The sequence below is a fragment of the Lampetra fluviatilis genome, chromosome 41 (assembly GCF_964198595.1).
Source record: "Lampetra fluviatilis chromosome 41, kcLamFluv1.1, whole genome shotgun sequence".
Classification (NCBI taxonomy): domain Eukaryota; kingdom Metazoa; phylum Chordata; class Hyperoartia; order Petromyzontiformes; family Petromyzontidae; genus Lampetra; species Lampetra fluviatilis.
This window is the reverse complement of record NC_136315.1, coordinates 5,993,445-6,017,789: the sequence shown is the minus strand read 5'-3', so window position 1 is coordinate 6,017,789 and position 24,345 is coordinate 5,993,445. Positions and strand designations below refer to the sequence as shown.

The window sequence follows — 24,345 nt, the reverse complement described above, 5'->3', positions numbered from 1 at the left end:
TCAAATAAGGGAAGTAATACCGAAAGAACCAAGGAGATGAATCCCTGCAGTCACGAAAGCTTTAAATCGAGACTATTATATATTTACAAATGATTGTAGACCGTATATGCAGACTGGCTGATTGGTAATCACACTCTTTGTCTCGGATAATATTTTCCAACATTTTTTTTAAAGAAAATCAAAACATTCATAAAAAAAAATGTTCATCATCTGTAGTAGCAGTATTATTATCATCATTAGCGCTAGTATTTCCATCTCTGTTGTACAAATGCACGAGACTGAAGTACGTACTGCAGCGGTGTCCAACAATGGAATTGTGTTCAAACGCGTAGATCATTATTTTGGAGTGGAGGAATTTTACTCGAACTTATTGTTCTGCGTTTACAGTGGTGCAGAAGCATACGTCACACAAACAAACTCAGCGGAGAGACAGTCTCTCTGCTCTAAAGAAGGTCCATTGCCTGAAACGTCGGCCAATTGCATCTTTTTTATTTACCCTTTCAGGACATGGATATTTGAAAATGTGTTGGGTTTACCCATTTTCTGTGAGCTTCGATCCCAATTTAGATAGAAGATTGTCTCTGTATCAAATTATCGGAAGATGTTGTGCACAGTATAATCTATATTTAAATATCGTGGTTGTGGAAACGTTTTGATACTGGTAGGAACCTCCTGGTTACACCAGCCCACAGGGGATTATTGTGTCCGTCCGTCCGTCGTGCAGGGAGGGGCTGGGTGGGGAGGGAGGGGCTGGGTGGGGAGGGGAGGGTGGGGAGGGGCTGGGTAGGGAGGGGAGGGTGGGGAGGGGCTGGGTGGGAAGGGTGGGGAGGGGCTGGGTGGAGGGTGGGAGGGGTGGGGCTGGGTGTGGAGGTGCTGGTCACCCCGTGGTGCCCTTATAAAACTCAACGTTTAACCTACTCACGCCGGCTTGTGCCCGCCCTCACAGTCGGGCATATTTGCGGAATACACCACGCCGCCGTTGACTCTGGCCATTGACCGAGCAACCCAACGTTCCTACCAGCTCCCTCCGCAGGAATGTGTTTTAACGTACATTGATCTGATTAACAAATCTATCCTAAATCCGTATTACAGTATTTGACTGTGGATGATGAGATGTGTCAATGTTCAAACTCGCCTCGTGGGGGCGCAATACACCCACGTTTCGGCGTCATCACGATCATCACGATCATCAGCAGCAACCAAGATCGATCCACTGCTAGATGAAATCCACCCCAACCCATAGGGGGTGGGTTGGGGGAAGATATGTGACCGACCCCACCAGTGTTCACCATTTGTGATACCGATTCACCACCCCCCGTATGCAATTACTCGTTGAGATTCGAAACGTGATGAAGCCATACAAATATACAAATACAGACATAATTTCAACCGTGATGATGGTTACAAACTGAGTAATCATTGGAAAGATGTGATTAGCCATGCAAAAAGGATTTAACTACACTTATTTTGACCATCTTATTTGACAGACAACTATTACAGGTTATTGATAGACAGCCAGGCTTGTTTTACCATGTTTAGTTGTTTCTTTTTTCACACTATTGTTATGTAGGCCAGGCTTAGTCACAAACCGTACCTCTCCATAACAAAGGCTCTGCCTCTTAAGCCTCACCTTACCATATTAATAAAAAGTGTGCCGTACTTGGCCCTTCCCCCTCTCCAACCATTATATAAACGGAGTGGTAGCTCTTGTAATCTCTCATTTACTTGATACAGCTGTCGTGGCTGTGACGGTTCCACCTGAAGACGGAAGCTTGTGTTGCCTCCGAAACGTCGTGATTTTTTTTTTATTTCACTTTTATTAATTTTAATGTTTCACCTACGTGACTTTACCGAAAAAAACAAAGAATATGAATCCTTGCAGTCACGAAAGCTTCAAATCTAGAAGTGATGAGATCCTTCACGTGCATTGTTGACTTTCACTTTGTGTTATCACGTAATTTCATGTTGGAAAAAAGAAAAACAAGTTTTGCTGGCTGGTGGGCAAATCATCTCGTACCACGTTGATCTGAGACGAGAAACAGAGCCGCCTGTGTAGAACAGCTGTGACAGTCTCTGGCCGGCTACGTCAAGGTGGCTAGGAGATGTTAACTGCCTCGCCTGGTATGCAGGAGGTCGTGGGTTCGATCCCGACCCTGACGCCTGCTGCTGTATATTTGGAGTTTGCGTGTCTCTCTTGCCGTAGTCGCGTGGATTTTTCTCCGGGTCCTCCGGTTTTTCCCTCCACATTTAGAATCAACATCACACGTTCATAGTTTTTCACCATCCTAAGTCAGCGTGCCAATTTAAAAACGTAGTAATAGGTTTTTACCCTTTCAACTGGTACAAAAACTGACACCTTTATACAAGGGATCAATCAACTTAAAGGACAGTGCTTATCATTATCAGAGTTGTTTCTTTTTGTTTGCATTTTGACTGCTTGTGTTGTGGTTATTGCAAACATGATCCCTTGTATGAAGGTGTCAGTTTTTGTACCAGTTGAAAGGGTAAAAACCTATTACTATATTTTGCCACTGGTAAAGGAAGTCTCGTAATTTAAAAACGGTTCATAAAAAATAATAAATAAAAATTATCATCGGTCTCCAACTCTTATCATCCACTCTTTCTCTCTGGGATTCCCCTGTGCTACGAAGAAGGGCCATTACCCGAAACGTCAACTATTATATTTACAATTTTAAAGCCATTCAGTGTTATTGACGAATGTGTTGAGTGTTGTGTTGTTGTTTGTACTTTGTGCACCACTGCCAACGCAGAAGCAGCATTAAATCTAAGGTCGGTTAGTGACTGCCCTCTGCTGTCTGCAAGTAGTGTGGGGAGCCGTAGTGCAGTTGGGAGCCGTATTGTCGTGGTGAGCGCAATGCGCCACGAACACTGTGTTACCAAAGTTTGATTCCCGCTCACGACCAATAACAGACCCTGAACCTCACCTAGGTCGACTCAGCCTCAAATGAGTACCTGGTGCGGTGCGCAAACATTGACACTAGGGCGACAAAGGCGGCCGGGCGTGATGCTGGCCACCCACCCCCCCGTGTGCCGTGCCAGCCTTCACAGGTGCTCCTTGCTAACAGCACTTGCCCCAGCAGTCTGTTAAAGGCTACACGGGGGATCTTTATCTTTGCTGCCTGCGGTGTAAACCCGCAGCATCGTATCTGTTAACCCGTGCTGATCACCGCATATATTCGACGAGTCGAGAAGATGCCAGTAAAATAACATTTAAAACCACCCGACTACAAACATCTGTGGACAATGACATGGGCTTAGCACACGTGGAATGGGAATGAAACCGATAAACGCTGTTAAGGGGTAAACCGACTGTGAATTTGAATGTTTTTTTTTCAGATTTAAACACTCAGACTCTGCCTTCTCGACAGACCTGTTCTCCACCTGAAGACGGCTGCTTGCGTTGTGGCCGAAACGTCGTGAGAATAATTTTAGAATGTTTTATTATTTTATTATTTTCCTTCTACGTGACTTTACCGAAAGAACCAAGAAGATGAATCCCTGCAGTCACGAAAGCTTTAAATCGAAACTTTAAATCGAAACTCGACGGGGTCTTTACGATGGAGACCGCATGTCTACGTCACTTCAGGGTCAACCAAGCGACGGGTCACGTGTTCAGAGAACGCATCTGGACCCGCAGACAACGTAGGCCCTGTTCTCGCGTGCATATAATAATAATAAAACACGAGAAATTCCAGCAATCCCTTTTGCAATACGGTATATTTACACAAAAACGTGTTTTTAATAATATATAGGCACGCAATCTTCTCTGCATTAATACAAAAACAACACGATGCATGTACATTAATTACAGGCGATAGATGTACTATGTTACACAGTGACATATAAACACGTTGACACGTTGAACACAATAATGATAATAATGATGATATCCTGGTAATCTACTGCCCGATCGTATTGTTTATAATACAAGATGACGCGCGTCGGTTAATGATGAATTGGCCCTGTGCAAATGTTTAGTTTACTCTCCACAATGAATGCACATTTACTTCGAGGTTTAATACATCCTTGTGAAATAAATTACGACGCAATTGACAAGGTTGCCATCCGAAAAGCCAGAAACCCGCGTGGCGTATGCAATTAGTCACCCTACAAATGTTTTGACGTTTAAATTCGGAGTGATACAGACCGTTGGCCACATCATTTACGACGCCACCTATCGGCTGATTCTGTGCCGAGTGGCCACCCGGCTTGGAGATTACAGAGACATCTCGCTCAAACCGAGCTTCGAATCCCAGTTTCGAGTGCTCAAACTGCGATTGAAACGGGTAGCATTCCTAAGTCAGCAAGCGCTCAGATCCCGAGTTCAAATCCTCGTTTCAGGCGCTCAGACTGCGATGTATCCGACTTCTTAAATGAAGAGAGTCCATCGTCTCAGCCTGTTCACCAGTGGCGATATCTCAACAACCTCGCCTGGTATGCAGGAGGTCGTGGGTTTGATCCCGACGCTGACGCCTGCTGCTGTAAATTTGGAGTTTGCGTGATCTCCCCGTGGTCGCGTGGATTTTTCTCCGGGTCCTCCGGTTTTTCCCCTCCACATTTAGAATAAACGCCACGCGTTTAGAGCGTTTGGCTGTACATTTCCACGCGATAAGCCACTTCGTTGAGCTATCATTTGTGATAGTAAAAGAGCTGTAGAGCTCAGTGGGTTTAACCTGGTAAAATAGAAAAAAAATGGTTCAGTTTTAGAAAAGTTAAAACTTCATGTTAAATTCGAGGTTTAACTTAATTTAGCCAAACACCAGCTATGAGAATTGTTCAACATTTATAGGTTATACTGCCATGCAGTGCATGTGAGGATGCAATTTCGCTTGTGGTTTTCAACTCGTTCACGGAAGTTCATCCAGCTTAAAAAAACTGCAATAGGCATTTAATTTGTAACACATGCATCGTAACAACTATACAAACTGAACGTGTAATTGAAAAACATTTTTACATATAAGCAGCATATAAAAAGGATTTTTTTTAAAGTACATCAGAAGAGGAAAGGAATAAATAATTTAAAAACTAACGGTCAGGGGATATTGGGGAGAACGGTCCTGTTTGGGAGTGATCGTGCCAAAACATGCTTGCAGACTCCAAACGTTGCATACACGTTTGCATAACTGCGCTCTGCATTGTTGTAGATTCACAAAAACATCACCTGAACTGCTTCTGGTGTTCAGTTTGTTTTCCTTCCCCCGCACCTCCGATTAGCACGGTTGGATACGTACGGTGCGAAAGAAGTTCAACGTACTGCACGTGCAATGGTATGACAAGTGGCATAGCTGTTGAGTGTACAGGTGGTGCAACTGCGCTTGGGCCCAAGGGCCAGAGGTGGTGGTGGTGGGGGGGCTGCAAGCTGTGGGCTACAATTAGAGGGGGTGGGGGGGGCCCATACGGACCAAACTACACCACTGGGCTATGCCACTTGGAGGTTCAAGTGTACTTTACTTTTCTTCGCCAAGCTGAGAACTCAAAGGGGACCGGGATGACGTCTCGTTTTGCAAGCGCGACCTGAGGCAGCATCAGTCTGCCAGTCAGGGGACGATCACGACGATGATAATCCCCAAGGGATTACATTTCCCGGCATCAATTTCGAATTTGGCAGTTTGGTAAAGGAGTGCGTATGGAAAAGATAACAAAAAAACCCAAACCCCCTTCGTTCATCGACGATCCTGCATTTGCGTGCCAGGTAAGAAAACAGGAACTAGCCCGACAATTCGGGCAACGGCCCCTTTGAAGGCCTCGTCAACGACTGAACGTTGGCGAGTTCGTCGACTGACGATCATCCGGAGCGTGCGGTGTGTGGGAGAGGGGCGAGGGCCGATCCCGGACAACGTATAACATCACTGACGACGCCGAACGCACGCTCGAAAATAATTCGTCAACGGAGCGAGCCGTCTAGCCGCGTGGGAGGAGGGCCACGATGCGGCCAGCTACCTTCCGCCCAAATCGTTTTCTTCAGCGCGCCGACATCGGCCGACTTGCCCACGTGTTTTGCGTTCCCCGTCGGCATGGAGTTGCTGACCCCCTGGACGAGTGCAGGGCGGCGAACGATACGGTGAGAGAGGGCGCTCATGCACACAGATAGTCAACATTCATAATTCTAGATTTGAAGCTTTCGTGACTGCAAGGATTCGTATTCTTGGGTTTTTTCGGTAAAGTCACGTAGGTGAAAAATTAAAATTAATAAAAGTAAAATAAAATAAAATCACAACGTTTTGGAGGCAACACAAGCTTCCCTCTTCAGGTGGAACCGTCACAGCACGCTTGCTGTATCAAGTAAATGTTATTTTATTTTACTTTTATTAATTTAAATTTTTATTTTACCTACGTGACTTTACCAAAAAAAACCAAGAATAATAACATTCATAATAAGAGTTTTTTTTGGGTTAGATTGTGTAAATATATAAAACACCGCCACCACCCACACAGCCAACTAGTAAGGGGTTTGGCACGTAAACAGAACGTGGCCAATTCGTCACTAGTACAGCACTAACCGGTGTGTTGGAGAGCCAAGCCACAAAGTACGACGTTTCGCCAGCAATTACAACTAGCTTCATCAGGCGACAGCCAGATTTTTGGAGAAATCCTCCCGTTTCATTTTAACGGCACATTTATATATTTAAGCGATCTAACCCCCCCAAAAAACCCCTTGTATTATGGATGATATTGGTCGCGACAGCCTGCTACGCGTTAAACTGAAAGTCAACTTTTTTTTGTTTCCGCAAGCGCGGATAACCTGGGTAATTGGGTTACCTGTAATTGTTATTTTGGTGATTGCATGCCACTGTCAATGCAGTCCCTCTCCCTTCCTCCACTTCGTGTCATGATTTACTTGTGGCAGACAGAGAGGGCACTGGTCGTCTTTTAGTTACGAGCACACCACAATTCCTGGGAAGCGTCGGGGTTTCCACATGGACGTTGGGACCCATTCTCAGCCCAGGCTGGTGATGTAAGCGATGTCGGGACACGAGTGCACCTAGCCTGGCACAGGTGCCGTTGTGACGTCACCGCCACTTAGTGGAGAACGGTTGTTGTTGTTGTTTGTTTGTAGGGACACGTGTACAATCATTACCCGTATGCGCGATGCGTGTATAATCAACTGGCTCATGTACAGGACGCAACACCACGGACAGACAGACAGAGAGAGAGGCAGAGAGGGCGCAAGACTCACGACCGTGACAAAATGAGAAAGTAAAACGCGTACGAAGACATAAAAGTATATAAAAGTAGTTTTTTTTACAAACACTGACGTTGCAAAAATAGTAATAAAAAAAACGGTACTGAAACAACAACAATGACATTATTAATAATAATAAATTGCAACTTAAGGCTACATATTGTGAAATAAATATTGCAACACAAGGTCAAAACATTTATTTTTCTTTGTGAGCAGTGGCACCACCAACCTCGTAAGGAGGGAGGGGAGCCGGGGGGAGGGGAGCGGGGGGGCGGGAGAGGGGGTACAAGCGGGGGGTGAGCGGGGGAGGTCAGTGGGGGGGGGGTGAGCGGGGGAGGGGGGTGGGTGAGCGGGGGTGGGTGAGCGGGGGAGGGGGGAGGTGAGCGGGGGGGGGGGTTAATGCTCCAAGATCCATCGCGCAGCAACACATTTACACTTCTTGTTGTTTAATTTATTTTTTCGTTTGGTGGACGAGAGACGCTCCTCAATGCCCTGGGGAAGGGAGGAGGAGGACTGGGGGACTGGGGGATTCGCTGTGGTGGGGGTGGTGATTGTTGTGGTGGGGGTGGTGATCGTTGTGGTGGGGGTGGTGATCTCTATGGTGGGGGTGCTGATCTCTGTGGTGGGGGTGGTGATCGTTGTGGTGGGGGTGGTGATCGCTGCACAACAACAATGACTCTGTCTGGGCTTGGGCTTGGATTTGAGACAACGGCTCTCGGTCCAAATAATTGCGGCTCCCGCTCGGGGGGCGATCGTCGTTCGGCAAGCTGAGACGACGGGCCAAAGCGTCGGCATCCACGAGAGGTTGAGTTGTTGTTGGCACGTGTGGCCGGATTAGTACGGTTGGCCACGTACGGTGTGAAAGAAGTTCAACATGCGCACGTGGGAAGACAACGCTAAAGAGAAAGGGGGGGGGGGGGGGGAGGACTGACGGAGATGACGCGGCAGGGGCGGTGTTACTCCGGAGATGACAATGGGTCGAAGGCGGTGGGGGGAGAGAAGAGCGTGGAAATAGAACCCGACTCGGTGAGGGAACTTGGGGAAAAAGTACAGAATTGCTTGTTGTGTATTTATATATATTTTTTTAAAAATATCAATTTTCTATTTGTAGTGCTCCGTGCAGCGTTTTCTCGCTCTCGTAGCGAGAGGGAATGACTCCATATGCACCAGGACGACCCACGGACGAGCGGGAAGGCAGCCACCCTGTTGAGCCGGCGCCAACAACCTGCCAAAGCTCTGCGTTCCTCTGCATATGAAGGTGCTATTGGCCAACTAACGAGTGTTTGCATTTGAAAGGAAACTCGAGCACCCGGGGAAAACATCGCGCGTGTGCGAAGCGCAAACCCTCGACCCCTGACAGACGGAACAGGTCGAGTCTGCATCTGCTGCGCCGCCTTCTCCCGGCAAGTCACGGCGTGCAACGTGGTGGACGCCTGCGGGAAGGGTGTCTCGCAACAGGTGCATTATCCACCAACCCCTCCCTGCCTCCACAGGGCCTGGGCGACGAGCGTGTGCCGCCGCCGCCACCGGGCTAAATAATTGCTAAAAATATTATCGATTGTAAAACATATTAAGTTGCACAAATCTGGACAAATCTGATCGTTGAACTCGCGAATGCGTGGCTGGGATGAATCGGAACACTGAGGGCATGTGAGTGCCCAAGAGGTTGTGTGCTGTGTCGACCAAACGTTGTCCATAGGACGCACTTTTGTACAAACTCGGACTCTCCGCTGGCTGGACACAAAGTCCGTCGCTCACTGCCAATGTCGCACCGAGTTGACGAGAGTTGCTCGGAGTATAACGAGTCGCTGGTGCCGGCCGCGATTGCCCTCGACGATTGTCCTGGCGCGTTGTCACGGCCACAGACGGACCTCCACGTCGACCGTAGAGTTTTAACGTCGCGACAGGTTTTTTTTGGGGGGGGCTCGGCCACGATAACAGGCCAAGTAAATGTTATGCTTTGAAAAAAGAAAAAACGGAGGTCAAAAAGTCTTCAAGGGAATTACATTTTTGGGCAAAAAAAAAATCAAGGGAGATTGCAATAACCGTAACCGAACTGACTTTTGAGATGTATACCAAATGACGTGGAATAACAGTGAGAAAGTCAGAGATGTAGAGAGAGAGAGAGCTTGGAAGAGCTTGGCTAAGGGAAGCCGTCGCTGGGCAAAGGGGGAAGCACGGAGGTGGATCCTGCGACGGGGCCGTTACTGCGACAGCTTTCGCTACCCACGACCGAGAAATATTCACAACCCTCGGGGGATCCACCGCAAGCGCTTTACACGAAACATTTCTGCGCACACGAACGTTGGCGAAAGGCCCCGGCGATGTACAACATCGTGCGTCTTTTGTCCGTGTTGGAAACTTCTCGGCGTGGAGTCACTTCGCGCGAAAAAAATGCCGCGGCAGACCGAGTGGGCTGTTTCGGCCGCCCGTTTGAACTTTTTTTTCTTCTTCTCTTCCGCAGTTTGAATCCACCAGGAACTCTCCCACTCGCCACCAACCATCGCTCGTCCCTCCGTGCACCTGCCCCAGAGGTGCAGCCCCACAGGCGCAGAGCCACAAAGTTCTACCCCACATCCCCCCGCCAACCCGCGGCGAACGTGACGACGGCCGCTTGCGCCGGCTCGCTCCGTCCGGAAGCCGCGACCCACCTGCCCCGTCCCTCTTGAACGGCGGCGTTGGCTTTTCGCGGGGGCCGCTCCAAAAACAAAAGAACGACGGAGCCCAATTGTCAGGGCCCGGATCGCGATGTCACCGGGGGAGGAGGGGGATTAGGTTCATGGGGGGGTCGTTCGAGGTCGTCGGGGAGAGGAGGGGGGGGGGGGTCGACTGCTATTTTTTTTCCAGGGTCGTGGTTCAAAAACACCGAACTCACCCCCCTCCCCTTCTCCTTCCGTCGTCGTTCCGCCAGCGGACTCGCGAGGCCGCGCACCGCTCGCTTTGCGCATCGTTCGTCTGTGCCGCGGGGCCTCGTCCGTCTCGGTGGGAGCGGCCGCGGGGGGGGGGGGGGGGGGGCTTTCGGCCCCCCGCGTCGTCCCACCGCCCCCGGCCGGGCTCCGTTCAGATCTTGATGTCCTGCGACTCGGACATTTTGTAGAGCGTCTTTTTGACGCGCAGCGCGGTGAGACGCGACGCCGGGTTGTGCGCCCAGCACTCGGACATCAGCTTGGCCATCGAGCGCAGGCACTGGAGGGCACGCGCACACAGACACACACACAGAGACACACACACACACACGCGTGAGCAGGAATGCGTGCGCACGCACACATCCACACGCGCACACAAACACTAAGGAAGAGACACGCATCCACGCATATTCGCAGACACACGAACGTACACACACCACACACGCGATCACCCTATGAAGGCCGGTATGGGACACCCACACCTACTTACCCACCCACTTATTGACGCACACACGCACACAATCACGCACACACACACTCAACCCACCCACCTCAAACTCGCCCCCCACTAATAACTGTAACAGGAGTCTGCCGACTCCCTCCCCCACTGGTTCAAACCCACACCTCCCCCCCCCCATTGGTTCTAATCCCCCCCCCCCTCCACTGGTTCAAACCCACACCTCCCCCCCCCCCATTGGTTCTAATCCACCCCCCCCTCCACTGGTTCAAACCCACACCCTCCTCCACTGGTTCAAACCCACACCCCCCCCCCCACTGGTTCTAATCCACCCCCCCCCCCCGGTTCAAACCCACCCCCCCCCCCACTAGTTCTACCCCTCACCCCCCCACTGGTTCTACCCCTCACCCCCCCACTAGTTCTAACCCACACCCTCCCCCACTGGTTCAAACCCACACCCCCCCCCCCCCCCCACTGGTTCTAGCCCACCGCCCCCCCCCCGTGCCTTCCAACCGCAACCACCGACTCGGTTTAATTGGAGGTTCCCGTAATTTGGCCACTCGCTGTGCGCTCTGCACCACATCAGCCGTGCTTGTTTTGGAATGCCATTTGTACATAATTGAGCCGTTTCACAGCGCCCGCTTTAGAAAGGCTCGGGCGATGTCTTGGATCTAGAGTAAACACAAATTTAAAACACTGTTCCAATTGACCAGATAAACACACAGCGGGCAGGCATGTGTGGCACATTTTTTGGTCGGAAGGCTGATCGTGTGTGTGTGGCTGTCTGTGTGTGTGTGTGGCTGTCTGTGTGTGTGCGTGTGGCCGTCTGTGTGTGTGCGTGTGGCTGTCTGTGTGTGTGCGTGTGGCCGTCTGTGTGTGTGCGTGTGGCTGTCTGTATGTATGTGCGTGTGGCTGTGTGTGTGTGTATGGCTGTCTGTGTGTGCGTGCGTGTGGCTGTGTGTGTGTGTGCGTGTGGCTGTGTGTGTGTGTGGCTGTCTGTGTGTGTGTGCGTGTGGCCGTCTGTGTGTGTGTGCGTGTGGCTGTGTGTGTGTGTGCGTGTGGCTGTGTGTGTGTGTGCGTGTGGCTGTCTGTGTGTGTGGCTGTCTGTGTGTGTGTGCGTGTGGCTGTCTGTGTGTGTGCGTGTGGCTGTCTGTGTGTGTGCGTGTGGCTGTCTGTGTGTGTGCGTGTGGCTGTCTGTGTGTGTGCGTGTGGCTGTCTGTGTGTGTGTGCGTGTGGCTGTCTGTGTGTGTGTGCGTGTGGCTGTGTGTGTGTGTGCGTGTGGCTGTGTGTGTGTGTGCGTGTGGCTGTGTGTGTGTGCGTGTGGCTGTGTGTGTGTGCGTGTGGCTGTGTGTGTGTGTGCGTGTGGCTGTCTGTGTGTGTGTGCGTGTGGCTGTGTGTGTGTGTGCGTGGGGCCATCTGTGTGTGTGTTTGGAGCTGTGTGTGTGTTTGTTTGGAGCTGTCTGTGTGTGTGTAGAGGAGCGGTATTGCAGCTGTTAACGCGCTGCGCTATTAACCCGGCGACTGAAGTTCAATTCCCGCTCACGGTCAACACCAGTGACAATTATCCGAATCGGTCCTGGGCCTCCCCGAGGTAGACTCAGCCTCAAATGAGTATCTGGTGTGATGCGTAAGTGAGCGCATTAACAGCCGGGTAAGCGAGATAACAGGTGGGCGGGCGGGCGGGCGAGCGAGTCGACGGGCGGGCGAGCGAGTCGACGGGCGAGCGAGTCAACGGGCGAGCGAGTCAACGGACGGGCGAGCGAGTCGGCGGGCGGGCGAGGTTGCTCACCTCGTCGGAGCTCCACCGGTTGGGGAAGGACGGCCGCAGGCGCTTGAGGCAGACGACCTCGCGCATGTCCTCGTACGAGGGGTCTGAGGGCACCGTGTCGTGGTACGGCACCTGGTACTCCTCCACGATGCCTGCGCACGCCGTGGCACCGTGGGCTCGTCAACACCGCGGGCGTAACGCGGGCGTAACGCGAGCGTGTTCACACGTGTGTGTGCGTGTGTGTGTGCGCGCGTGTGTGTGCGTGTGTGCGTGCGCGTGTGTGTGTGTGTGCATGAACCCTGGTGTTGGCTCACGGCCAACACCAGTGGCCATTATCTGAACCGGTCATGGGCGTTCCCTAGGTCGACTCAGCCTCAAATGAGTGCCTGGTGCAGTGTGTAAAAACATCGCCACTGGGGAAACAAAGGCGGTCGGGCGTGGTGCTGGCCACCCACCCCCTCGTGTACCGTGCCGGCCTTCACAGGTGCTCGCTAACAGCACTTGCCCCAACAGTCTATTGATGCTATACAGGGGATTGTTGTTTTCTTTGTCTTTGTGCATGTACCCTATGCATACATGCATGCGTATGTGTGTGTGTAGAACCTAGCCAATCGAGTTCTATTCCCACTAATGCCCAACACCGGTGATGATTATCTGAAACGATTCTGGGCCTCCCCTAGGTCGACTCAGCCTCAAATGAGTACCCGGTGTGATGTGTAAACATCGCCACTGGGGAGACAAAGGCGGTCGAGCGTGGTGCTGGCCACCCACCCCCTCGTGTACCGTTCCGGCCTTCATAGGTGCTCGCCAACAGCACTTGCCCCTACAGTCTGTTACAGGCTATACGGGGGAACTTTGTTGTGTGTGTGCACGCGTGTGTGTGTGCACGCGTGTGTGTGTGCACGCGTGTGCGCGCTCGTACGCACCCCCCGAGATGCACCGGCGTGCGATCTCCCACAGGATGAGTCCGAAGCTGTACATGTCGGCCATGATGTACGACTGGAAGTGCTTGCGGTTGATGGTCTCGTCCAGGAGCTCGGGCGGCATGTAGCGCTTGGTGCCCACGCGCCCGCTCAGTGGGATGTCCACCTCGTTCGTGTCGCTGCGGGGGACGGACAGAGAGACGCGCCGTCACCGACGCGTGCGTTGGCGCCTCGCGATGCGATGGGGACGCGAACGGCGCTGGAGCGGAGAGGCCGTGCGGCTGTTGGGCACTCTGATACGTCGAGCGAAAGGGGGCTTCGCTGAAAGTTTGGTGGGATCAAGAGCCTCGTGCCGTACGTGAGGGACGCAATGCCCCGCGTCGCGTGTGATGTCATCGCATCGTGCGATGACATCACACGCGACGCGACACGGCCAACAACAACAACAGCCGCCGTTCGCCACTAAGTGGCGGTGATGTCACCGCTGCGCTTGTGCCAACACCACACACTTACACGCACCCAACTGCCCCACACACACTGCACACTCCACTCACACACCACACACACACACCCCCCACACAGACCACACACACACACACAGGCCCCACACACACACACGGCCCACACGTACGTGCCTCTAGCACACACATACACATGCCCCACATACAACAACAACAACCGCCATTCGCCACTAAGTGGCGGTGACGTCACCACGACGCTTGTGCCAGGCCATGTGCACCTTGAGGCCACGTGAAGTGTCGAACGCCCGCTGGCAGGAGGTCACGGGGCAGACCCAGGTGCCATGGGTCGACTGACCGAGATGACCGAGATGACTGGCTGATGCACCACCTGTGCCCCCTACTGTACCAACTTGCTGCGCTTTAGCCACCCGGCGCTCCGCTCGTTGTTGTGAGCGTCGCTCCTCCGCCCTCCGTTGTTGTTGGAGGGCGACTGCCTCCAACTGCCCAGTAGCGTCCTTCACGAGCCTCCTCCACTGAGGCCGATCTTGACACCGCAGGTACCAGTCATCGGCAAGTCCACTCAGCTCCACGTCCTCCTGTACCACATCACTCCATCTCTTCTCTAGCCCGTGCCGCGCCCGTTTAGCCCCCTCGATCCGGCCGAACAAAAGCTGTTTAGGCATGCGGTGGCTGGGCATGCGGGCTACATGACCCAGCCAACGCAGCCTTGCCTGCCGGAGGAGCTCACTGATGGGACTTTGCCCAGATCTTTCAAGGACTTGTGAGCTCCTCACACAATCCAGCCTGGTTAAACACAGGATGGATCGTAGGCAGGCCAGCCTAAATGTTTCCAACCGGCGAAGATGCTCCACTAGGGGGGTCCACGTTTCGCAAGCGTAGAGAAGGGAGGGAATAACCGTGGCCGATAAGACCTGAAGCTTCGTGCAGAGCGACAGACCAGGTAGCTTCCACACAGCGTTACGCAACCGATGAAAAGATATTGCCGCTCGACTGATTCGGAGTGAGACCTCTGCTGATAAACTGGAGCCGGTCATAAGCACACTGCCCAGGTATGGGAAACTCTCAACTCTCTCCACAACTGCCCCATCACCAATTGGGAGTTGTGGGGGTGGAGTGTCCGATGGTACAAAATACCCAGGCAGGTGCTTAGTTTTGGTGGAGCTGATGGTAAGGCCCCACCTCTTCGTGGCACGCTCCAGTCTCAGCAGCTGCGTCTCCAACTCCTCTTCTGAATGAGCAGCTATTACCAAATCATCGGCATACATAACGTGGTTGACCAATAGGGAGCCATCCCTTGATCGCACCCGGGCGTCGATCAGCCTCCCATTATATCTGTACCAAATGGAAATTCCCCCGGTACAGCTATTGAAGGCTTCACGAACTACGCAGTCGAAATAGATGTTAAATAATGTGGGAGCCAGAGGACATCCCTGTCGCACCCCAAGGTGTACAGGGAAAGGCTCCGACTCCTGGCCACGTAGTTTTACCCGGGCCCGCTCACCATCATGAAGGTCCTTAATGATCGTGAGCAGAGGGTCAGGGACTCCGAAAGCACGAAGAACAACCCAGAGCCCAGTCCTACTGATGGTATCATAGGCCTTGACCAGGTCAATAAAGCAGAGATGTAGGTCTTTTTGGAATTCCCTACACCTCTGCTGTAGCAGACGGACAGAAAATATGGCATCTGTGCAGGACCGCCCTTTCCTGAAACCGCATTGGGGCTCCGCAAGCCTCTCCTCAGCGTGCCTAGCAAGGCGATGTTGAATAATCCTTGCCAGGACCTTACCCGGCACACAGAGGAGTGAGATGCCCCTGTAGTTGTTACAGTCGGTACGGTCCCCCTTCTTAAAGAGGGGGACCACCAGGGCATCCTTCCAGTCCTGCGGAACCCGTCCAGTGGTCCAGACTGTTGTTATGATGTCATATAGGGCAGTCTGTGCACAAACGCCACCCTCCCTCAGCATTTCGCTTGGGAGATCATCTCTGCCCGGTGCCTTCCCTGGTCTCAGACTCCGGATCGCCCTCAGTACTTCCTCAACAGCTGGCACCTCAGCCAGCCACTCACAGGGGGTGACCTCTTCCAATATTTGAGGCACCGCAGCCTCAGCAGGGTTATCCCTACTTTGTGCCATGATGTTTTCCTGGCTGAGAGATTTTCCCTCCCCCAGGACCTCACAGAAATGCTCAGCAAATCCCCACATACACACACACACGCACACACAGACCCCACACCTGTTGAACTTGACCGCGAGGCCGAGGTCGGCGATGCAGCAGGTGCCGTTGCGCTTGACCAGCACGTTCTTGCTCTTGAGGTCTCGGTGGGCGATCGCCGGCTTGCCCTGCGTGCCGTGGATCTCCGTGTGCAGGTGGCACAGGCCGGCGGCCGCCGAGTAGGCGAGCCGGAGCACGGCGCGCGGGTCCAGCGTGGTGCACTTGAGGTAGTCGTAGAGGGAGCCGTTCTCGTGGTAGTCGGTGATGAGGAACAGCTGCGTCCACGAGCCCGTGCCCTTGATGTCGGCCGCGATGAAGCCTGCGGGAGCGAGACGTCAGCTCCGTCCGCCACGGTGTGCGCGGAGTTAAACGCGGAAAACCGTCGTAGGTTTTTCGCGCGCGCGTGAGGTCGCTTGACCCCCCCCCCCCCTTACGCGTTCAGGGGATGTCCCGCGAATCGGGCTGCGGTGTTTACGAGGATGCGTGTGCGAAGTGACGCAAAAGGGGAAGACGTAAATCGTTGGGCTCGCTGTGACGGTCGGTAATGAATGCCGATTGAGATTGTGAGCAGATTTCTGAATTATGGATTTATAATCGAAACATTTTTTTGTTTTACCAGGTATGTGCCACTGAGCTACACAGCTCAACGAAGTGGCTCGTGATCACGTGGCAATGTAAAGCAGCCACACACTCTGAACGCGTTGATTCTAAACGTGGAGGGAAAATCTGGAGAAAAATCCACGCGACCAAGGGAAGAGAGACAGAGACACTCCAAATGTACAGCAGTCGTCAACGTGGGCACGGGTGCAAGGAATTCAATGGTTGCCCCCTGTCCGGCCACCCTCCCCCCCCCCCTCTTAGCCTGGCGCCTTGGGGCCCTCCGTGTCCCTGGGCCCCGGTGCAGTTGCACCGCCTGCACACTCAAGACTCGCGGTACGTGGTTGGCCTGCCGACGCGTTTTGATTTTGGTTACAAACACGCCCGGCGCGAGCGGTCGCACGCACGCAGGTGCGCGTCACGCCCCGGGCACGCGCACCGACACACGCGCGGGCAAAGCCAAAGGTCCCCCGTGTAGCCCCTAACGGGCGGTCGGGGCAAGCGCCGTTAAGCCTGGCGGCGACCGCGAGAGCCCCGACCGCGGCGCTCGCACGACGGGGGTGGGTTGGCCGTCGCCACCGCGCCCGGCCGCCTTCGTCTGATGCTCATTTGAGGCCGAGTCGACCCCGGGGAGGCCCAAGACCGGCTCAGATAATCATCAGTGGCGTTGGTGGCCGTGAGCGGCACTCGATCCCGGGTGGCCGGGTTCGTCGTGCAGTGCAGCGCTAACCACTACGCCACTGCTCCCCCATGCACGCGCTTCATTCGCAGGTTATGTTTAATAGGATTGGATTGTGTTGACGGATCCCCTTGAGCTACATTGGAAGGTGGGAGGGGGGGTGGTCCCTCTGTGAGTCTCTGTGTGAGTCTATGTGTCTCTCTGTGAGTCTGTGTGAGTCTATGTGTCTCTGTGTGAGTCTATGGGTCTCTGTGCGAGTCTGTGAGTCTCTGTGTGAGTCTATGTGTCTCTGTGTGAGTCTATGTGTATCTGTGTGAGTCGATGTGTGAGTCTGTATGTCTCTGTGTGAGTCTATGAGTCTCTGTGTGAGTCTATTGGTCTTTGTGTGAGTCTATGGGTCTCTGTGTGAGTCTATGAGTCTCTGTGTGAGGCTATGGGTCTCTGTGTGAGCCTATGAGTCTCTGTGTGAGTCTATGTGTCTTTGTGTGAGCCTATGAGTCTCTGTGTGAGTCTATTGGTCTCTGTGTGAGTCTATTGGTCTCTGTGTGAGTCTATTGGTCTCCGTGTGAGTCTATTGGTCTCCGTGTGAGTCTATGTGTCTCTGCGTGAGTCTATGAGTCTCTGTGTGAGTCTATTGGTCTCTGTGTGAGTCTATGTGTCTCTGTGTGAGTCTATGAGTCTATGTTTGAGTCTATGAGTCTCTGTGTGAGTCTATTGGTCTCTGTGTGAGTCTATTGGTCTCTGCGTGAGTCTATGAGTCTCTGTGTGAGTCTATGGGTCTCTGTGTGAGTCTATGAGTCTCTGTGTGAGTCTATTGGTCTCTGCGTGAGTCTATGGGTCTCTGTGTGAGTCTATTGGTCTCTGCGTGAGTCTATGAGTCTCTGTGTGAGTCTATTGGTCTCTGTGTGAGTCTATGTGTCTCTGTGTGAGTCTATGAGTCTATGTTTGAGTCTATGAGTCTCTGTGTGAGTCTATTGGTCTCTGTGTGAGTCTATGTGTCTCTGTGTGAGTCTATTGGTCTCTGTGTGAGTCTATGTGTCTCTGTGTGAGTCTATGAGTCTATGTTTGAGTCTATGAGTCTCTGTGTGAGTCTATTGGTCTCTGTGTGAGTCTATTGGTCTCTGCGTGAGTCTATGCGTCTCTGTGTGAGTCTATGGGTCTCTGCGTGAGTCTATGAGTCTTTGCGTGAGCCCGGCGCAGCCAACTGCCGCGCGCGCCCCAACGCTCCCTCGGGATGACTGGGCCTGCCTCTCGCGAACTGCAACAACAAAAAACCGTCGCCACCACCGCCGCCAGCGCCGCCAGCGCCGCCAGCGAACTTGAGCCCGCTCCAAACACCTGCACGCCCCGCAGGCCCCGCAGGCCCCGCTGTCACCGAGTCGCCATCGCTCACTGCGCCACCTCCACTCGCTGCTGCTGCTGCTGCTCGCGGCTCTTTTAATAAAAGGCTTCCTCAACACACCCCACCCCCCGCGTGTTCATTCCCATCGTCTCCAGGCCGCACACTCCCACACACTCCCAAAGTCTCTCCTACACACGCGCACACACGCATGCAGGCACGCACTCCCACACACGCACGCACTCCCACACACGCACGCACTCCCACACACGCACACACACACGCACGCACTCTCACACACGCACGCACTCTCACACACGCACACGCACGCACTCCCACACACGCACGCACTCCCACACACGCACGCACTCCCACACACGCACGCACTCCCACACACGCACGCACTCCCACACACGCACGCACACACACGCACGCACTCCCACACACGCACGCACTTGCATACACACGCACGCACACACACACGCACACCCACACACTCCCAAAGTCTCTCCTACACACGCACACATGCACGCACACACACTGCCACACTCCCACACACACCTGCATACTCCCACAGTCTCTCCCACACACAAATACTTCCACAGTCTCTCCTACACACACACTTCCACACACACAAAGATCCCCCGTATAGCTTTAACAGACTGTTGGGGCAAGTGCTGTTTGCGAGCACCTATGAAGTCCGGCACGGCACACGAGGGGGTAGGTGACCAACACTGTGCCCAGCCACCTTTGTCTCCTTAGTGGCCATGTTTGCACGTCGCACCAGATCATTATTTGAGGCTGAGTCGACCTAGGAGAGGCCCAGGACCGGTTCAGATAATCGTCACTGGGTGTTGGTGGCCGTGAGCGGGAATCGAACTCGCCTCGCCGGGTTCGTAGCGCGAACCGCTACAATACCGCTCCCCACACACACACACACAGACACACACGCGCTCACGCGACTCCCCCGCACGTAAGCCCATACTAGCGGAGTAATAACTCCTCGACATCCAAGAAGCTCCGATTGATTCGATTCCCTCTGTTCTCTGTTCCCTTCACAATTGACCTGCGCAAAGTCGTATCATCCGTGCGGGGTTGCTTCCTGTCATCCGAGAGCTCGTCGGCGGACAGGAGACACCGCAAGTGATTTCGACGGTGGAGGCGCCGGGATTCTCTCGTGCACGACGAGCGTGGACCACGCTGAACCGCGCTCGAACACGACACGGCGGATGCGCCGTGCACGTTCCGTCAATGGAAGATCGAAGAATCGCCCGAATTACTCTTTGGTTCTTTCGGTGAAGTCACGTATAAAGAGAAAGTAATAAATTAAATACTAGCATACGACGTTTCGATTGCAACACAAGCAATCATCATCATCAGGTATAAATGAAGTAGAAACACAAATCTAGTATACTTAGAAATGTAATGTAATACAACAGAGAGTCGGATAACATAACAGTCAACACCCTACCTGGTTGATTACGTTCTTCCTGAGAATGCTACATTTGAGAGAGAGATAAAACACATAACCAGAGACATATAGACAGACATACAAGTAGCATTCTCAGGAACAACGTAATCAACCAGGTAGGGTGTTGCCTGTTATGTTATCCGACTCTCTGTTGTATTACATTACATTTCTAAGTATACTAGATTTGTGTTTCTACTTCATTTATACCTGATGATGATTGCTTGTGTTGCAATCGAAACGTCGTATGCTAGTATTTAATTTATTATTTTCTCTTTATACGTGACTTTACCGAAAGAACCAAAGAGTAATTCCTGCAGTCACGAAAACTCCAAATGAAGTAATCGCCCGAATGCGACTGTGGAGAAGTCCAAAGCATCATCGCCGACGAATGCTCCATCATCCACGCACATCCTGGCAGTATCGCCGAAATCCACGCTGCGTCAACCGCCTCGTTGGACTGGATGAGGAACATTTTGCATGAATGTGACGATGATTAAGAAAAATAAATCTCGATGTAAAGCTTTCGTGACTGCAGGGATTCATCTTCTTGGTTCTTTCGGTAAAGTCACGTAGAAGGGAAATAATAAAGTAATAAAAATAAAACATATTTTATTTTATTATTTCCCTTCTACGTGACTTTACCGAAAGAACCAAGAAGAAAAATAGATCTGTTGCTTTTCACAATGCCATGCGAAAGAAGAAGAGGAAGCAGAAGACGAAGTGATTTCAGCGAGCTGATAAAGATTCCTCCGATTGTTCACACTTAGCCGTGGATACAGGGCACCAAAGCGTCCTCCCCTTCCGTAAGAGCTCATCACTTCTCATGTTTTATTCCCAACATTTGCGTTGCCGATTAGGAGGAGCGTTCCATCACGCTGATAAAAAAGAAAGCAAAATCTGCTGGGTGAAAGCAGATAACAAAAGGATTTGCCCTTCCAACTTCTCACAGTCAAATCGGATTGGAGGAATTTTTACCGTAGAAAAATGTTTCCCTATAAAATTGGGCGAATTTTTACCGTGTAAAATCATAATGTCCTAAATCTGGAAAACAACAATGTTTGCTTTTGGGCCCCACAAAATATACTTATGCTGCATATAGTTATTTTTATGTGAAGTTAATGTTGTCAAAACATTTATAAATCATTATTACTTTCTGCCATAACCAATTATAATTATTACGCAAAAGCACGTTAACACTAAGCAATTGGTTGTAACAATAAATAAATGTGCTTATTATTCATCGCAACTTAATTATACTACCATAACCGCTAATTAATAAATTCGTTCATATTTCCCACGCACAAATACCACGGGCGCTCTCTGTGTGCCCGGCAGACAGACGCACGTGTTGGGTCCGCACGGCAAAACCCGCGCCAACGCCAACCGCAGCCTCCACCGCTAAAAATAATAATAATAAATCCCAAACCGTATCAAAACAAGCGCTGACCTACAACGCGGAACCCACATCACAGCTCACACCTGCACTCCATTAATAAACACGTTCCATTTCATATTTTCTTCTCACCACCACCCCCCCCCCACCACCGATCCTGCAGACACACAGTGCTGTCCCCCCCCTCCCCACACGTCCGCCACCACCGCCACCGCCGTGATGGATGGATTTTTGCCGCACGTGTGCTAAGACACGCACGCACCGCACGCAGAGACAGCATTCCTGCCATGCTTCTCCCTGCCTCAATTCATCACCTGTTGAATTATTCATAATTACGGCCACGCGATTCCGTTCGCTTGATGATCACGCGAAAGCTCCGTACGCCCGCTGTATGAGAATGCTCATGCGCGACGTGGCGAAATGCTCATGTACACGGTCCGATGTACGAGCAGGACCGCAAGGGTAACACGTTGCGTTGCTGTTGCAGACTCTCCCGAAAGAGAAACCCAAAGCGTGACGCACAAACCAGAGCTCAAGGAGGACGATGCTAGTTGCAAATGTGAAAATGCGTTTTGCCCCGACAGCTTCCGAACTGCTAATAAAAATCCTTCGGAGGGCAAAAACGCGCGTTGAAAAGCGTTACATAATATCCCAGCGCGTGCGTATTTCTTACTTTGTTCGTATTTTAGTTTTTGTTGCGGCTGCCATCATCGATCGGAGCTTTCCATTTCATCGCCAGCTCGCTCGCTCGTTTATTTACTTTCTCAGCGCAAAAGGATTAAATTGGGCCCTTTGGCTCCTTTAAATGAAAACAAACTGCTCGCGATTTAAACATTTACATGAATTATTCAGGGCGACCTCGGAGAGAATTGAACCGCCCGCGAAAGCGCCGCGTGTTTATCGTTATTTATCGCGCGGGGGAAGCCATCGATCATCGCGCGCCGCTTATCATCGAGCCGCGGTGAAGTGTGCTCACATTTCGGTTCTCCGTCTGACGCGGGGGTGGGGGTGGTGGGGGGGCGGCTCGGCAACCGACATAACAAGAAGAGACATTTTTGGTTTGTAATTCGGTAGAAAAATGCTCAATATTCCGAGAGCCACACCGCATGGTGAATACGAGACGGTGGTAAATGACGTCACGAAGCAGTCCTTAAAGAGCCGCGTGTTGCCGACCCCTGCCCATGGTAAAATTGGACTCCCATGGTAAAACTGGACTCCCGTGATAAAACTGCACTTCCATGGTAAAACTGGACTCCCATGGTAAAACTAGACTTCTATGGTAAAACCGGACTCCCATGGTAAAACTGGACTCCCATGGTAAAACTAGACTTCTATGGTAAAACCGGACTCCCATGGTAAAACTGGACTCCCATGGTAAAACAGCACTTCCATGGTAAAACTGGACTCCCATGGTAAAACTGCACTTCCATGGTAAAACTGGACTCCCATGGTAAAACTAGACTTCTATGGTAAAACCAGACTCCCATGGTAAAACTGGAGTCCCATGGTAAAGCTGCACTTCCATGGTAAAACTGGACTCCCATGGTAAAACTGGACTTCCATGGAAAACTGGACTCCCATGGTAAAACTGGAGTCACATGGTTAAACTGGACTCCCATGGTAAAACTGGACTCCCATGGTAAAACTAGACTTCCATGGAAAACTGGACTCCCATGGTAAACTGGACTCCCATGGTCAGGGGTTGGGCAACCAAAATAACAAGAAGAGCCATTTTTTGGGAATTCAGTAAAAAAACACTCAATATTTCAAGAGCCGCAAATGCAGTTGCTGACCCCTGAGCAAGGAGGTGGCTCAAGAGGTCATAGGTGCACCGAGCCTGGCACAGCCGAGACTACCAAGTTCGAATCTGTGGCTGTAGCTGTAACTTTCTGACCCGCCCCTGCCTGACATAACGGCCACCGCATCGCGAGCTTTCAAATGCGCTTCCGCGGCCGTCTGGAACGCTCTTCCGTCTGATATTAGGAATCCACTGGAGCTACGCACTTTTAAATAATCTAGATCGAAAAAACGAATTTCTTTAGAACAGATTTTTATGTTTATTTTGCTGTCCATGGGGCGCAAGCGGCACCAGCGCCTTGCGCCGTGCCCGGCAACGCTTTTCTCCGCCGCCGTCACCGCCCCTGCCGTGGCCTCTCACCCAGGATGTTGTCGTGCCGCATGAGCACCGTCTGATAGATCTCCGTCTCGCGGAACCAGCTGGCCTCCTCGGTCGTGAAGAACACCTTGACGGCCACCTTCTCCCCGCGCCAGCGCCCCATCCACACGTCGCCGTAGCGGCCCTTGCCGATCTGCCGCACCATCTGGATCTGCTTCGCGATCGTGCGCTGCACCTGCGGGGGGGGGGGGGCACGACAGCGTCGGTACGTGCACGTGCGTAGCGTCGCGTGCACTGTGTGTAGGTTGGTTTATCTGAATAAATAAAAGTACCGTACACGTCTCCTTCACACATCCTGTCTCTCCACGTGAAAGTGTTGCATTGGAAAAAATACGCAACCAATCAGCCCCGCGGCCTTCTGGGAGTGCTTTGCCCCTGCAGCATTGTTTCAAGACAAGCAAAACTCTGGACCAGTTTCGACACGCGGTGTCTCATCAGCAGAGTCAATCTTGCTCCGGCAAGTCCACATCAATGAGGTGCTGGTGTGGCCGTCACCACAACCGGCCGTCTTTGTCTCCTCGACATCTCACGTTTGCACACACATCGTTATCAAAGCTCAGTCGACCTACAGGACGGGGGAAGGCCCAGGACCGGCTCAGATCATTGTCACCGATGTTGGCCCGTGAGTGGGAATCGAACTCTGGTTACCAGGTTCGTCCCGTGGTGCGCTAACCGCTACGCTACCACTCCCCACACACACATATGCACTTACACAATAACAACCGCCATTCGCCACTAA

The 24,345-nt window shown here is 52.1% G+C and overlaps 1 protein-coding gene across 1 annotated transcript in view; it reads right to left on the bottom strand.

Moving 5' to 3' along the window:
- Nucleotides 1–7,575: 7,575 nt before the first annotated feature.
- Nucleotides 7,576–24,345, bottom strand: part of BMPR1B (bone morphogenetic protein receptor type 1B) — a 96,225-nt gene continuing 79,455 nt past the window's right edge. The window contains exons 8-12 of the mRNA XM_078875422.1: nt 23,589–23,781; nt 15,973–16,270; nt 13,262–13,437; nt 12,357–12,487; nt 7,576–10,390 (exon numbers count right to left, since the gene is read on the bottom strand). Of these exons, the coding sequence (XP_078731548.1) occupies nt 10,265–10,390; nt 12,357–12,487; nt 13,262–13,437; nt 15,973–16,270; nt 23,589–23,781 (924 nt within the window). The 3' untranslated portion in view covers nt 7,576–10,264. The remainder of the gene's footprint in view (nt 10,391–12,356; nt 12,488–13,261; nt 13,438–15,972; nt 16,271–23,588; nt 23,782–24,345) is intronic.